The sequence below is a fragment of the Buteo buteo genome, chromosome 7, assembly GCF_964188355.1.
Source record: "Buteo buteo chromosome 7, bButBut1.hap1.1, whole genome shotgun sequence".
Lineage (NCBI taxonomy): Eukaryota > Metazoa > Chordata > Aves > Accipitriformes > Accipitridae > Buteo > Buteo buteo.
In genome coordinates, this window is record NC_134177.1 from 32,310,092 (window position 1) to 32,326,525 (window position 16,434).

General features: G+C 39.6%; 1 protein-coding gene across 3 annotated transcripts in view; it reads left to right on the plus strand.

Moving 5' to 3' along the window:
- RYK (receptor like tyrosine kinase) overlaps positions 1 to 16,434 on the plus strand; it is a 64,529-nt gene that overhangs the window by 27,950 nt on the left and 20,145 nt on the right. Inside the window, exons 7-9 of one of the 3 annotated variants that reach the window (XM_075032234.1) lie at positions 1,172 to 1,272; positions 3,866 to 4,000; positions 7,177 to 7,263. In XM_075032234.1, the coding sequence (XP_074888335.1) occupies positions 1,172 to 1,272; positions 3,866 to 4,000; positions 7,177 to 7,263 (323 nt within the window). The remainder of the gene's footprint in view (positions 1 to 1,171; positions 1,273 to 3,865; positions 4,001 to 7,176; positions 7,264 to 16,434) is intronic. The other 2 variants (XM_075032235.1, XM_075032236.1) reach the window with 2 other exon arrangements.

Consider the following 16,434-nt stretch of genomic DNA (forward strand, 5'->3'; position numbering starts at 1 on the left):
AGCTAACAGTGGTCCTTGAGGGCATCACCAAGTACGTCTAAAAAACCTGCAAGGTTGGCTAGCACTGCTTGGTCAGTGCTCAATAGCAGCCTGAGAAGCAAATGGAATGTTGATTATTTGGCAAGGCAGAGGGTTATACCCCAAAACAATCTCTTCTTTGTTCTCCCGATACAGTTATCAGAAGTGGAGAAGCTTCTAAGTTTCAAAAAAGAGGGGGATGTTTGTGTATGTTTGGGAGGGAGATCAAAAAAGCTTCTTCCGGCCCTGCCATCTGAGGTAGTACTGCCTTTGCCTGCAAACTTTCTTGCTTGTTCTTAGGCTATTACAGCCACAACAACTCTTTTTGTAGGATTTTGTCTATGAGGATAAGATAGAAGACATCCTGCTACAGTTTAAGCTACAGTTTGCCTGTCTCTTGAATACTATGTGCAGCTGTGGTCTTTTTACCCAAAGAAAATATCTCAAAAGCACATTCTAGGTGGCCCTGGAAGGGGCAACAAATACCCTTAGAGAGAGGAACGACAAAGTAGGCTAAGGCAATTGGGTCTGTAAAAGAGAGCTGAGAGAGGTACAGTGGTATAGGGTAAACAACTGTTTGCAGTAATGAGCTAGGGAATGTCTTTTTGATACTTGCTCCAGCACAGGGCAGCAGATAGAGCTAGCAGCTGGCATGCCCAGAGCAAGCAAGAGGAGATCACTCTGGCTGAAAAAGCTAGTTAAGCTTTTCAGGGTGTTACAGTTGCCTCTCCGTTTGGCTCAGGCTACTGCTTTCAAACTTCTGTAGTCGTTGATTCTCAGTCGGATGTTGGTACCATGAAACAAATGCATACAAGTCTTCTCTGGAATATAATAGTTTTGTTGTTTCTGGTATGACAGGGTGGTTCTTGCAAGAAATGTTTTGTCACCTTGATTTTTCAAAAGTGGGGAAGAAGGACTGGAAAATAGAGCAAATTCTGCAAACCAATAAGAGGAAGTTGTTCACGCTTAAAGGACAGAAGTGCTAAGATTTCTGAGTTACCTAAAATACATTTTAATGTGTGAGAGACTTTAAAAATGCCACTCTTTCAAAGTCTAGCCTGGAAAATCTTCTGATTTTAAATTTGATAAGTTAATTTTGAATTTATTGCAGTGGTAAGCAGTTATGTTCATGTCCATTTTTGTTTTAAAACAGCATTAGTGACAGCAGTAGCTCACAAGGTTTGTCCCAACCTTCCACACAGACGACACAGTACTTGCGAGCTGACACGCCAAACAATGCAACGCCAGTAACCAGTAAGTGTTAATCTAATTACAAACCCTTGCAACGGACCCTCTTGGACACAGCTGGAGTATTTGGTGATAGGGGTCACACTGATTTAGTATCCAGTAGAAGAGCAGAGCATGAATAATCTCCTGGCTCTGTCAGTTTGCCTCTGAAGCTCATGTGGTGTGTGGTTTTATCCAGCCATGCCATAGTCAAGATTGAGGCCTCCTTAAGTACTGGGGCCCAGGAGTCGTCATATGAGCATGATATTGTGTTTTGTCCAATGGGATATTCTACCTGCATGTAGATCAGTCAGCCAGAAAGACTTCACCAGTATCTGAAGCATCTGTTTTTCTTCACTGGAAAGAAGCTGCCTTGTGCAGTTCAAGCAGAGGGTGGTATAGAGCTGGAAGAGGTAACAGCAGCTGGAAGTACCCACCTAGCCCTAGGATCAGTTACTAAGTGGAGACCAAAGTAAGAGATGTCATTAGCATGTATTACTGATGGTTATATTACTCTTTTCATCTTGTTGCTGCAACCTGCAATGGAAATGAACAGGGAAAAGGCTTTTACAAGGGGGATATATTCATGATCTCTTTTTGTTTACAGCTTTGCTTGAAAGAACATGAAATAGTTAAAAAGAGCAGTGAATTAAAAGGAAGGGTGGCAGTAGTTTATGTACTCCGTGATAGACTGATCTGGTAACTATGTTCTATGTTCTAACTAGCTATGTTCTATGTTAATTTTATAATTGCTGAAGGTATTTATTATCTGTGGAGAGTTTACTCCTCCAGTTATTGTCTGTCTTCTCTAGTGGAGGGATATCCCATGTAGCATTACTCCAGGGAGGGGACTGTTCAGACTGTGGGGAAGCTGGACAGTGTAGGGGCACACTTGGTGTGCAGTTCCTTGGCAGTTCAGTCTCATTGGACTGACCATGAGCCTTTCCCTTGTGCTGGTATTTATGCTGCTAGGCTGCAAGACAATTCAGGGAGCTGAGCCAGCCAAAAACTGACTACTTTTGTGGAGTGATGGGTTTTTGGTTGACTCGGGTCTCTGAACTGGCCTGTAGGCTAGCTGTATGAGCACCAAAGTTGGTGCTTAGAGGGTATGGGTCTGCATGACCGAACACTGGAAGAAGGCAAGACTTAGCCCAAACTCAAAGGGCTTAAGCTACTGCAAAGCCTGCTTTGAAAGATCTAAAGTGAGGTAAGGGTTTATATTGCAAAGTGAGAAAAATGGGGGAGTCTGGCCAGAGGAACGAACTATCTTTCTTTTAAGCTCAGATTGCTGTTTCTCTCAATACAGTGGGAACTGCCAAGCTGAAATAGTGTTCTGGCACTCCTGACCTTTTCAGAAAGTGTAAATTAAATGGCTCCTGTTTTCATCTACTGCCACAAGTGATTTTCTTTTCTGTAATGCTCAGTAGAATCATTTAGGTTGGAAAAGACATTTAACGTCATCGAGTTTCATATTAATTGTCTGAAGAGACTTTGTTCACCAGTCTAATGAGTAGAGTGCTAGGTAAATAGAATGATTAATGACTTGATTTTTTTTTTTTTTTTAAATCAAGCAGTAAGACCCAAAAGTCTCTCCCATTGTCTTCTGATTGTACTTAGTAGTGATACTGACCATTCCAGTTCATGAGGGAGCACTGCAGAAATGTTGTGATTACTGTTCAGCCCTGCTGTGTTTTCCCATTTCCTCACCATGTGAGGAAGCAGGTGTTTAAGATTGAACAGCAACTTTGGGAAAGTTTTGGCTTTCTTCTAAATTGTATTGTATGTCCCTAAAGAAAACCCCTGGAAACTCATTACTGAGCCTCTGGCAAAAGGGGAGGGGACCAAGCCCATAGTGATGATTATACCCTCCTCACCTTGACAGGCGTGGTAGCCACTATGTCTAAGTGGCGCTTGTTTGCTGTGTTCAGTCCTTGTTGTTCCAGAAAGTCTCTTACCTGTTTTGGGACACCCATAGTAGCACAGGGGACGGTGAAAATGAATACAAGAAGAAAAAAGGTTGGTTGCACAAAATAAACAGGAAGAACATTCTTGGTCATTCCACAGTTGTATTAACTTTTTCAGATAAATAAAAAAAAATAATCCAAGTAATTCTCAAGATTTCTCTAATAATTCATAAACTTGTACAAAAATATTCAGGCCTTCCTGACTGTATTAGTGTATCTAGATGTCTAGAAACACCAGAAGAGGGCACTGGTAGTTTTGGTTACATCCTGCTGGGGTAAGGCATCTTCCTTGCTCCAAGAAGTCTTCTGACAGTCTCTGACCGTGGTCTTTATTTCCTTGTTGTCAGGAAAGTGCAGTGTTGTGTTAATCACCTTCAGTATGTAAGGAGTTTTGTTTACTTGGTGTTAATAATGAGACTTGATCACATGACACTACAGAATTCCTGTGTGGGTTTTTTTTGCAGATTATTATATTCGCATGACTTGTGGTTTTTTGTTGTTTAATACTTTTAAGATTAATTTTTAAGATTTAAGATTTAATCTTTTTAAGTACATGCTGCTTGCATGTCTTTATACCTCTAGGTGGTGCTGAGGTGAAGCAATGTGCTTCTGTTCTCATTATAAGGGTATTTATATTGGTTTGTTTGGCTCTGCTGGCTCCTCAGGTTATCCTACATTACGGATAGAGAAGAATGATCTTAAAAGTGTCACTCTAATGGAAGCAAAAGCTAAAGTGAAGGATATAGCCATCTCCAGGGAGAGGATAACTCTAAAAGATGTGCTCCAAGAAGGTATTTACAGGACTCAGACACTTGTGGGCTACAACATGGCGTGTATATATATATATATATTTTTAATAGCTAGATTTTTCTGAAATTAATCATGGATGATGTTTCTGATCTTCATAACTTTGGTGGAGGGGAAGAATGATGAATGCTGTTTGCATTGGGGTGTGGGGGGGTGGTGAAGGAAGTTTTCAGAATTCATTAGAATCGGGGAGTGACTAATCCTGCTCAGTAAATCATTCAGCTTGTCTGTCTTAATAATCTGGTCCTTTAAATAAAGGAAAGGGTTAGATGGCTAAGGAATGAGGTAATCAGTTAGGGCTGTAAGTGGCAAAGTAACTCACTTTTGTAAGTTACTGCAGGAGTGCTGCTCTTAACAAAAAAAAAAAAAAAATCAAAACAAAAAATGCCAAAGTCCACAGATACCTCAGTTGTCTGTACTCATCATCTCAATTTGATAGCTTCTGATTTGCAAATCTAATCAGCAGATGCAACATTTATAGCTCCGATATGAAAAATTCAGGGATTACCTGATTCTTTTGTCTTGTTTAATATTTACCTTGGAAGTGTTCATGCACAACACTAATTGGTTCTTGTTGATATTGAATTTGGGAAATAGGCTTAAATATTTAGGGGTTTTTGTCATTAATCTTTACTGCTGCCACTTCAAGTCTTGTGTTCCCCAAGCCTCATGAGAAAGCAAAGTTTCCAAAGCTAGAGATGTGAGATACTCATCCTTTGGAGGTAGAACTGCTAAATGCTTTGCATTACTGTCTGAAAAACAATGGGAGGATGCTAACACTCCCCATTTAATGTATGCCTCTAAATCTCTTAAGGAGGTGCTTGAAGTTGTGCTCAACTCCAATGTCAGTTCTGCAAAAAAGCTTCCTTCGCACCTGGGACGTGCTTTGTGTTCCTTTGTACTGTCTGTTGCCTATAGCTGTGATGTTAGGAGTCACCCGATGACTAGAAGTGACTCAGTGTCACAGCTATGCTTCAGATGTTTAGCACCGAGTGACAGAACTGCCCTGCTTTGTGAGATGCAGCTTAAATGGCTGTTGAATGCAATGTGGACGCAGTTAATACTGGGATCTTGTTTCTTGGCTTCCAGCTGTTATCTGAGTCTGTCAAAACCTTCAAAAGTTAGTCAGAGGACTAGAAGACAGATTCTGATGAACAATCATCAATTTTAGTTCAGGATGTAGCACGGTTGAGCCTCAGTCATCTAAGAACAAAGGAGTTCCAAAGGAGAAGCAGCGAATAATAGAAGTGTCTGCATAAAATTTTCAAGAATTCCTAAGTGCTGCCAATGGAACTTAAACATATTTTACAGATCTTGGCCAGAGATTCATTATAAACTTCACGTAGCTTCCATAACTTAACCTACTTTAACATTTTAATAATTTAGGAGATTATGGTTCTCCTGTGGTGTAACCAGCTGGAAGATACAAAGCACCAGGTCTGAGAGTGCGCAAAGGGAAGAGGGATCTGTAGGGGCCTTTTGTGTTGCTGGGCTTGTGCAGCACCTAATTCTGAACCTGCTTCAAGCTCATTGTACTAGGTGTAAGACAAAAATGTAGGTGTCTTTTTTTTTAAAAAAAAAAAGTTTCTAATGGAATAGCTATGCTGTAGCAAATGGAGCAGATGTTAACAGTAAGCGGACCTATACTGTTTTCTGGTGAAGTAGAGAAATGGCTTAGATGTTCAGTCTGGAATACAAACAGCATAATCTGTAAAAACCCCACAGGAGAGTGAGGCAGAAGTAGCATGTTCACAGTGCTGTCTCTAAATGTTATAGCACACCAGAGACATGCAATTCCTGCTGAGATATGAGCCTTTCAGGGTATTGTTAAAAAAAAACAAAACCAAAAAAACCAAACAAAGCAAGCAACCAAAAAACCCCCCAAACCAACCAAAACAACAAAACCCCAAACTGTGGACCATACAGGCATGCTGTGTTACAGTCTTATTATGTCTAGATATTGGATTGCATGAAAATTACTTTCTAGTCATAACTGCTTTTACACACTTCCTCATTCTCTTTCATTCCAGTATTTACAAATAGATAGTTTGATACCATAACATGTTTCAGTACAAGATGCTGTCTTCCCTTTGACTTTTACATATTATCTGTATATTGGAAATATTATTTAAGGCACTTTCTTGATGTCTTCAAGAACCAAGATAGGAGGGGTTTAGTTTACTGTTAAATAATTCGTGCTGTATATTTGTGGTTGCCTTGTCTCCTTAGTTAAACTGCTTCTTAGTGAGATTACAATTTGAAGACCCACTGTTTTACAGGGATTACGTGTAGTCCCAGTGTAGGTGATAGAAGTGTTGCACTGTCCCTGCCAAGTATTTAGAAACCAAATAAGACCCATGCTTCATGCCAGAAGATGTACACCAGGCTGAGGCAATCCTATCGCAGATCTTTCAACCTAATCAGACAGGAGAAATCAATGGGAAAGGGATGTAACGTATGAATAAGCTGCATGAAGATGATTGCACACATGGGTACCATGGTAGTAGTGTGACAGAAAAGCGCTGCCAACTTGAGTTGTGTAAAAAGTTAATTCTGTGTGTTACCATGCTGCAGTTGTTCTTACTCCAGCTGTTCAGTGTAGCTCCTCTTCCTGCAACTGAATCGTTAATATTTTGTGAATGGAAAAATCTTGGGAGAGACTGAACACCCCCCCCCCCCCCCCCAAAACCAAACCAAACAAAAAAACCCCAAACAAACCCAACACCTTCTAGCTGAGGTGAAACATTTGAATAATGTGATACTGTTGTTTTCACACTGTTCCATGTGTACTGGTTGGCTGAAACCAGTATTTCCCTATGAACATTTCCAAAAATATTTCATCTTGTGAGAAATGTTTTGACTGGAGAATCCCAAACTGGCTGGATGACATGCTTGTCCCCCTAAGTTTTAGTTGCCTAAAACTTTCAGCATTTACTGCATGTAGTTCTGAATCCACCTCGTGCTGGAGAGGTGGTTGGTTTATATATTGTTGACTTAATTGGGGCATTCAGGACTTGTGCTTTAATTGCCATTGTTCCTAACTTTCTGCTGTGGCTGATATGTTTTAAGGTAGTGTTTTCTTAATAGATATTCAGTTCTGTTAATGTTATCAGTGTATTTTAACCACATAATACTTACTAATTGTATGTTCTCTTCGTAGGCACATTTGGACGTATTTTCCATGGGATTCTAATAGAAGAAAAAGACCCCAGTAAAGAGAAACAAGTTTTTGTCAAAACTGTTAAAGGTATGCTTACATAAAGGAGTGGTTTTATGTCCTGTTGTTTGGATTGTAGTGCATGCTGAGTGTATCAAATCTGTCTCTAAAACCAAACTCCTCCTCAAAATATGCAAATGGCTACTGCTTAAAAAAGCAAAAGCAATTTGGATGCTGCCTTCAGCCAGAGAGAAGAGAAATCTTATATGGAAGAAAAATGTGTGTGCTTTCCACCAGTGCCTTCAGTTATTGCGTCTTGAATACTTTTGCTTATGATTCTTCTAAGTTGTGTTCCCCCCGCCCAGCATGTCATTGTTCTTTCCATCCACAGCCTCTTCCCCTGCAAATTGTTGAAAAAGGTACCTGCAATGCATCTTAAGAATTTTTATAAACATGTGTGGCTGTACAAAAGATAGGGCATAGTTTCCGCCATCCTTAAACTTTACTACTGAAGCATCAGAATTATCACTTAAAACTTAATTTATACAAATATAGCATCTTTGTTCAAGAAATACATTGTTGGAGTGATTTAAATTGATAGGTAGACTTAAGAAACAACAAGGTAAGTCTAGATGAAAACCATATTACATATATCCTACATATATATTACTTATATCCTACATATATCCCTTCCTCTACAGTCATCATTGTAAGAGTTCTCTAGTAGCTTACAACAGTTTTGCTGAATTCCTTGTGCAGTAGTTGCTTCATCAGTTATTTTTGTCATTTCAATTGGGTATATTATTGCCTTTGGTTTTTCATTTTTAAACTTCTCTAATTCTTTCTTTTAAAAAAAATAAAATAGGTTTCTATAAGAATTTCAACTAGTTTTAAATTTCTTTGCCCAGCTAGTAATTTTTAAAGGTACTAATTTTAAAGTGGAAGGTGGAAATTGGTGAAGCTGCTGAATTTTGTTGTTGTTGAACCTTTCTGCTACCCATTTATTCTGTGCCATTTTAAAGAAAAAAATATTGCTTAAAGAAGGCGACTTTCTATTATTCTTGGTAAGTTGCTCACATGATCGGATGCTTGTGATAATACAAAAAAGTTTATGTGGAAAGCCACTTAGAAAAAGATTCACACTCACTTCAAGGGGAGGAATTTCTTGAAGGCAACCTGATTTGGAATAAAAGTAGCTAAAAAATGGGTCCCTCCTTGAAACAGTCTGAAGTGGCAGTTTGGGATGGATGCTGTTGCATTCCTTAGCTACACGTTGTTCTTTATGTGGGCCTAGCCCGATCATATGCTTTTGACAGTGAAGACAGGTCAGTGCCAGATACCATACCTGCTGCTCTAACAAATTATGTTGAACTTAAAAAGGTCCAACATGTCAGTACTATGAGCCAGGTACCAGCTGTGAGTAATCAACATAGGCAGTGTGAAATTACCCTCCTTTCCTGCCTAACAAATCCTTACCCCCTAATCAGCCTGGTATGGCTGAACTGTAAGGTGGAATGGGTACCAACAGTGAAGTATTGATTTGTGGGCAGCAGGAGGGTAACCTGTGAGTAAATCTCTCTCAGCATTGAGTCAGGCAGCAGAGCTTGATCTGTGCTCTGGAACAACTGTTTGTGTTTCTGCTAATGGGATTCACAGCAGGCTGAACAGTGAGGATTTGCTGCTCTTGCTTTTCCTGCTCTTCTCTTGCATGTCCTCAAGAGCATTCCTAGATTCAGAGTGACAGTTATTCTCATAGTCACAAGATACTTCCATTATTTCTTCAGGAGTGCCTCTGAGGTGGTACACTTCTGTAGCACTTTTCATCCCTCTTGAGTCCAGAGAGGACTTCTGAAAAGTAGATAATGCTGCCCCTTTGGAAGATGTTGGTAGCTACCATTTAGCATGATGGTGGCAGCTAGAACTGTGTCATCTGAAGTAGCCATAGCCTCTTATATAAAGGCAAGTATTTTCTTGTAGTGACTTCTAGCAAGAAGCAAAGGAATGTCCTCTCTTTATTTAAAAAAAAAAAAAAAGTTTGCTTCTTTCCAGTATTTTGGGAACTTTTCCTGAATTGTGCCCTCTTCTGTTGCCCCTCCCTGCCAAACAGTTCTGACTGTCATTTTGCTTTTATTTGATATAGTTTCCAAAAGCCTTATCCTATATCACATGAGCCTGGTGCTTCTCTGTGTTTGATAAGGCAGTCTAACTTGGGGCATCATTCACCAGTGTTATCTTAATCTGTGATCCCCTTCACTGTGTTATTTGGTGGTTCTCTGCCCTGATTCAGAGTCAACAAATGCTACTGGTCTTGTGATCCCCCAAACTGTTGTGAGCTAGGACAGTTTGACAGCTGTACAGCACTACTCAAGCATGCTTACTTTTTATAGCATTGGATTAAATGACAGAGAACATTTGTGAGAACAGATCTTAATTTAGCTGCCTCCCATCACTACTTATCTAATTTGCTTTGCCAAAATGGGGCTTCCAATCCACTCTTAAAGCTGCACTTCTCCCTTGCAGTGGCTTGTATTTTTGACACAGTGCACATCCTGATTTCTCTAGCCCTTCCCTTTGCAGTGAAAGTTTTGTTAGCTGTGGTGAACTGGAGCATGGTCTTAAGGGAGTAATGGTATTCACATAATTGTTGTCTGTAGAGAATTTCTCAGCTTTAAAAAGGATCTATACGGACAAAGTTTATAATAGATTTTGCTGATACTTGTCTGTGAAAAATACTGGTTTGGGCAGTGGAACGTTGCTAGGAAAATAACTATAAACATCCCTTCTTCTCCTTATAGCATTTCATTTGCAGTGCTAATATTAAGCAGCTTTGTCTTTGTACCCTGGCTGTGATAGCTGTGTGTGCAGCTGGGTCATGTAATAAGTTGGGAATTTGATCTGCTTGGAAAAAAAACCTGCAAAAATTCTCTCTTAAGCAGACTTTTTCCTTGATCTTGTTCGTTCTGTGACCACACACACTGCTGTTTTGGCACAAACAGAGGAGTAGGGCAGGACCACAAAAGCAAGATGGGTATGAGAACTATTAAACTGACTCAAGTATCTCTGTTGCTGAAGGCACGAAAGGAGCCTGAGGGTCATGGAAAAAAAACAAGGAAGAAAGGTTTTGTCTGTGTAGCTGAGTTATCCCCCCAAAAATGTATGAGCTACTCCAGAACTGTCTTGTTTTACCCAGTGGTACACTCTGAAATTGATAAAATAAAGTCCAGTAGTACTGCAAATGACAGAAAATAATGGGAAGAGGGTGTGGGGTGTTTCAGATCTTCTGAAAAATGTGAACTGAAATTCTTTCAGAAGGTGTTGTGAGGAGGAATAACCTTCTTGAGAGGAAAAGCACCTCTTTCTTCTCACTAGGATCAGAGCTTATGAAACTTAAGACATGGCATTGGCTGTTTTGACATTAGGGTAGTTGCTTCAGCTTTAAATCTGGAGTTGCCAATAGAAGAAACCCTTTGGAAGGAGAACACCTGGACATGGTAAATATGATCACTACACTTGTGCCCAAACTAGAATTTCTTACTAGAATCATAATTATTTGGGTTGGAAGGGACCTTTTAAAGGCCACCTAGTCCAACCCACTTACCATAGGCAGGGACATCTTCCCCTAGATCAGGTTGCTCAAAGCCCTATCCAACCTGACCTTGAGCACTTCCAGGTGCTTCCAAGTTCCACAACTTCTCTGGACAACCTGTTTTAGTGTCTCACCACCCTCCCTGTATTTAAAAAAAAAATAAAAATAAAAAAAAAATCTTCTTTATGTCCAATCTAAATCTACCCTCTTTGAGTTTAAAACTGTTGCCCCTTGTTCTGTCACTATGGGCCACGACAAAAAGTCTCTTTCTCGTAAGTCCCCTGTAAGTATTGAAAGGCCACAATAAGGTCTTCCTGGAGCGTTTTCTTCTCCAGGCTGAACAACCTCAACTCTCTCAGCCTTTCTCCATAGCAGAGCTGTTCCAGCTCTTGGAGCATTTTCACGGCCCTTCTCTGGACCTGCTCTAACAGGTCCATGTTTTTCTCGTGCTGGGGACCCCAGAGCTGGACACAGTACTGCAGGTGGGGTCACAGGAGGGCAGAGTAGAGGTGGAGAATCACCTCCCGTAACCTGGGAACTTTGTCTAGACATGACCTTAGTTGGTGCAGTTGTCTACTGTGTCATTGGGTATAAGCCTTCAGCCCTGCTGAAGTAACACCAGCGTACTGGCATACAAGTGGCTTTGTGTTGGGTGTTACCATTGCAAACTATATTGATTGTAGCAAGTTTGGATTGTGCAGAGTGGTAAAGCTAGTGGAGTAAGTGATTGTCCACGGGACATGCCCAAGAAAGCCCAACAAGTGGTATACATGGGGCTGGAAGGCTTCCTTGTGCCATGGGTAGCTCATGTATGTTGGCTTTTAGGAGAAGACCTCTGCTGTACTAGGAAAGGTGTCAAAGAAGGATTATTGTGCCATTCCAGTAATGGTTTCTGAATACTGCTCATTAGGAAAACCTGTGAAGAAAGCTCATGCCATAGATGAAACAGCAGGTGCCTATCATCATGGATCTCTTCTTTCTTGTGTTCCTCCTTCAGTTGTTAGTGTATTATAGAATCCATAACCTTTCAAGATGGGTTATTTCTAATAATGTGGACAGAGAAGGATGTGCTGTCAAAGATGAATGTTGTGGCTGACATTCTTGTCAGACAATAGATCTGTGAGTATTTCCTGCTCTGAGAGAAGTGTGTTTGCAGCCGTGTCAGTTTGCCTCTTTCTATCTTATCTCTCACCAGGGTTGATCCTTTTCTCCGAAGGATCAAAAAGCAAAGAGTTATGGCAGTAACTGCAGCAGTCCTTCCTGCTTCCCTTCCCTGATGTTTTCTAGCCCTCTGGTAAGGTGTTGAGCATTACTATAAACCGGAAGAGTGCTAACTGAAATCAAGAAGCCTTGAGTTTTCTGAACTTAGTACTTGTTCTCCCTTCTGAAGTGACCTGCTGTTAAAGGAATTGGTAAGACATAAAAATGAGAAAGCCCGGACCTGCCTACCTTTGTCCTGAGAAACTCTTTTAAGTGAAAGAGGCTATTCAGAGAGTGTGTGAGACTAGTTTCCAGGAATGTATTGTATTCCTCATTTTCTCAAGCTGGGATTGACCTAGTAGGTCAGACTCTCAAAGGGCAAGTTTGATCCTAATAAAGCCACATCAGTGCAGGAGGCAAATAGATGGGAGTTTGCTTGTTTAGCATTGACTAGTTTCTCCTGCACCACAGAATTTGTCTGGGATCTTCCATCTGAACTGTTCATTAATTCATTAAAGTACTTTTCAACTGATTCAGTGATTACTCGTTTAGTAGCTTGTACAGTGATATGACTGAAAAGTTGGAGACACTTCTCTTGAAATCTTAATGCCACATCTTTTATAAAGATAGAGTCTGAAGACAGAATTAATCCCTGAGTGCTAGAAGTTCACTCCAGATCCCTTAGAAGAGGTTTTTTTTTTTTTTTTCCACTTAACCGTACTGCACTCCAGAGAAGAGTTGTAACATGCCTTGGGTAGTGACAAAGCTTCTACCTGCATGTTCATGAAATACATTAATTTATAATTTTTTTTTTTTTAATGCTGGGCATCCAGACATACTCTAAAGCATTAGATGATACAAGTCTTCCCTTATATGCAGTGCTCGGTGCCAAAGAGGAGAGCTTAAAAGAAAAAATGGGTATCAGTTGGCAAAATTAGAAACAGCTTTCTGGAAGGTCTAATAACTTTGGGAGTACAAAGATCACAAGCCCTGGGCAAAAGGGGTTACTTGTTCATGCTTCCTCTAGATCCTTAGTGTTGAACATCCAGTTGTTCTTTTCTATTTTCACTTTACAGTTTCACTGTGTATTAATTTGCTAGTCATCATCATAGAAGTTTTAGCTTCTTTCACATTTAGACTTTTCTAGGGATAATTTGCCTTCATTCTTTCTTTAAATGGACATTCATGAAGGTAAACGATGTGTGTCTCATTGCCAGTAAGAACAAGAATATGTTATCTGTACTATATTTGGGATATTGGAATCCGTGGATCAACACAACCTGAATAAGTTCTTTGTTAGAAAGATGAGAGACTTAGCTGGCATTTGCTTTCTTCATTGTGTTTCTTGCTCTACAGTAGAATTGTTTTATGAGGTTGTAATGCTTCACTTTCCAACAGGAGGTTTCCAGTCACTCTCAAACTTCGGGAAGTGTCTTGGTTGGCATGTTTCTCAAAGCTGGCGTTGCGTCTCTTGCCAGTGATTGACAGTTCTCTTCTGCTTTTATATGGCATGAAATAGACTTTCTTGTGAATCTTCTAGATCATCTTACATCAGAAGAGGAAGAAAACACACAGTTTTTACCTTTGATTTAAAGAACACATTGTTTAATGGTGCTTTTCCTGTGAAGGAGAAAATTCTTTGCAGAACAAATGGAATTGTATTATTCCAGGAACCTACGCAGTGAGTTTGAGTTGTGCAGAGCCCTGACTCATTTAGTACATTCTGGCCAAGGTACATTTTTGTTAAAAACAACCGATCGGGCTGTTCAAGATAACCTGACTGCTTCCATTTCATTTTCTAACCACTTAAAATTTTTCTTCTGTACAAGGAAGGAGTGTTTGAAAACAAAACCACCCATGAAAAGCACTGGAAACAAAGTCATAGTATAAGTGAAGATTAACTCTTAAGACTTAATAATTTTATTAACTTTAACAAAGCCTTGAGTTTTGTTCATATCACCATAGGTCGCTAGAGGACTCTTTCAGCACTCTTGGCTATCTCCAACATTATACTTTCTAAAATTTTTATTTATTGTTAATCTAAGATGGGATGCTTGAAGTGCACCCACGTAGGCAATATGGATCATGATGCTGTAATGGAAACCTTGGAGAAAGACCTTACCATGAATTCATCTGGTATATCTCAGGACTGCAGCTGCCTTCAAAGTGTTGGTAGTACACAAGACTTTTCTAGTATGAGTCAAAACATGCACTTTGCAGTGCAAGTTTGTTTTGAGTTGTAGATATGAGGAAACCTATTAGATGTTAAACGTTGTATGTTCCAACAAGTGGGACTTAACTGTCCATAGTGTGAAGACCTGTTACTGCCTTCATTCATGTGATGTCTGTTTTGGCCTGTTTATGACCTAGCTGAGTGCAAGTTGGTGACCCTTTAGGACTACTTTAGTGTATTTAGAAGGTATAGGGATAGAGATCCTGAGAACTTAGGCTATGCAAAGCAGGGGAGAGCCAAAGGCATAGTTAGGAGAGTTAAGTGTTCGTAATAAGCTTTGTGTTAACCAAGTTGAAGGGTTTCTTGTTCATATTAGACATATAGTATACTGCAACCTGGAGCATACACAGTTGTTCCCAAGGTACCGTTTTTAAATTGCACTGACTTCACATTTTTGGGCAGTTCATTCTTAAAAGCACTGCCTTGTGAAAATATAAGTTTAAGTTCATGCATTAGATGTACAGTATTTAAGTTAATTGTTAAAAGTACTTAACCTTGCAAAATCAGAGTACAAGATCCTGTTTCTATAGAAGAAAGTTCATGACAAAAACAATTCCAGAAAAGAGCTGCTTCTAGTCTGAGTTAAATTCTTAAGCGTCTTTGTAAAGGAAGGTACTTGAATTTAAAGAATTAGGGAAAAGTAGCAAATTTCTGAATATCACCTTAAAAATGCACTATGTTTGTCATTCAGTCCTGGTTCATTAAGAAAGTATCCTGAGACCTAAGGTAGTACAATATACATTAAAAGAAATATGCAGTAGCAGCTCTGAGGTTGATGTCCAAAGTACTGTACTACTTAAAGATTTACTATTCCGTACGCTTCTGCAGGAAAAAAATAAATTCATAACCTACAGTATACTTTGATTTACATACAGTTAAAATCACTACTTGTACTTAAAAAAATTCAATTTTGTTAGCTGCTGCCCTTTAGCAATTGATAGACTTTGAAACATTACATCAGTTATGTCTTTTCCCCAGTTTCACTTCACATTTACTTACACTTTCTGCTTCATTTTAAGTTAAATGGATTACTGAGCAAAGAGCCTTCTACTTGTTGCTATTTGCTGCTGCTACTTGGATTCTAGTATTGTTATATAAGGGAAATAGGAGTATCCCCAAATCATACTTCTCTCTGCCCTCTTCTGTGGTTTAAAACTGCGTGTGCATTTGTAATGTAGGAAAGCCAGAACAGCGCTCCCCGTTTTAGCAGTATCATGTTGAATCACTTCCAGAATATATTAAAATTAGGCTTGAATTTGAAAACACGAACTGCATTGCTTTGGAAAATAAACTTGTGGGGTTGTCGTGTGGAAACAAACATTTCAATATAAATAGCCTTGGTATTAAGATTTGGGGAGAAATCCTGCTCTATTGAAATTTTGACAAAACTAAGCATAGTGTCCGATGTTGTAACCTCCTTATGTCGTCATTTGTGTATTTATGGCTTAACATACAGAAGATTTGAATTCTGTAGGATGCGTGGTTGCCTTGTGAAGCAGATAGATGTTGATGCGTGAAAGTATAGCCATTACCTGAATGCCTCTGTAGCTATCCAGACTTGTGCATGCAACAGAGCGGCTAAAAAGGAGCAAGGTGTCTTTCCTTCACTTCTGTGGGAGGCAGAAAGCCATCGGATGTGCTGCTGGCTCCCATGGTAACTTGTCACTGTCTAACTGTTAGGACCCCTTGAAGTTTTAAAGCATAAATATTTTTGAGTATGTACTTTCCCTTCTACCTATGAAAAAGCAGATTTGATCATGACTACTTGCATTCATTAAGCAGTTCATCCTTCTATTGAAGGAAAGTTCTGAAAATGTCTGCTAGCAGCTTTAAAAATGTCATGTACAACAGATGTGAACTCCGGATAGTTTTTGAGTGTTGAATTTCTTCCAAAAAACCAAAGCCTTGTGTAGAAGGGTTAAAGCAGTATTCAGGCATGTATTCTCTTTGAACTGGAATTGAATTCTGCCTTGGGAGAAATTTTACATAATTAATTGCTATGCAGAAGCAGCAGTAATTAAAAAGCATGTGTTGATACTAGGAGCATTTCTTACCTGAAGCTGAACATTTAGGACAGTTCTAGTACTACGCTTCCAATTCCTATGGACATAGTCTGTGACCATTGTACCTGCCTGTATGCTTTTCACATTTCAATAACTTGAGCTTGTGGACTTCATCACAGTATATTTGGCAAAGCCCACAAGCCTGAAGGATAATAAGGGTAATACAAGCTTTGTGAAAA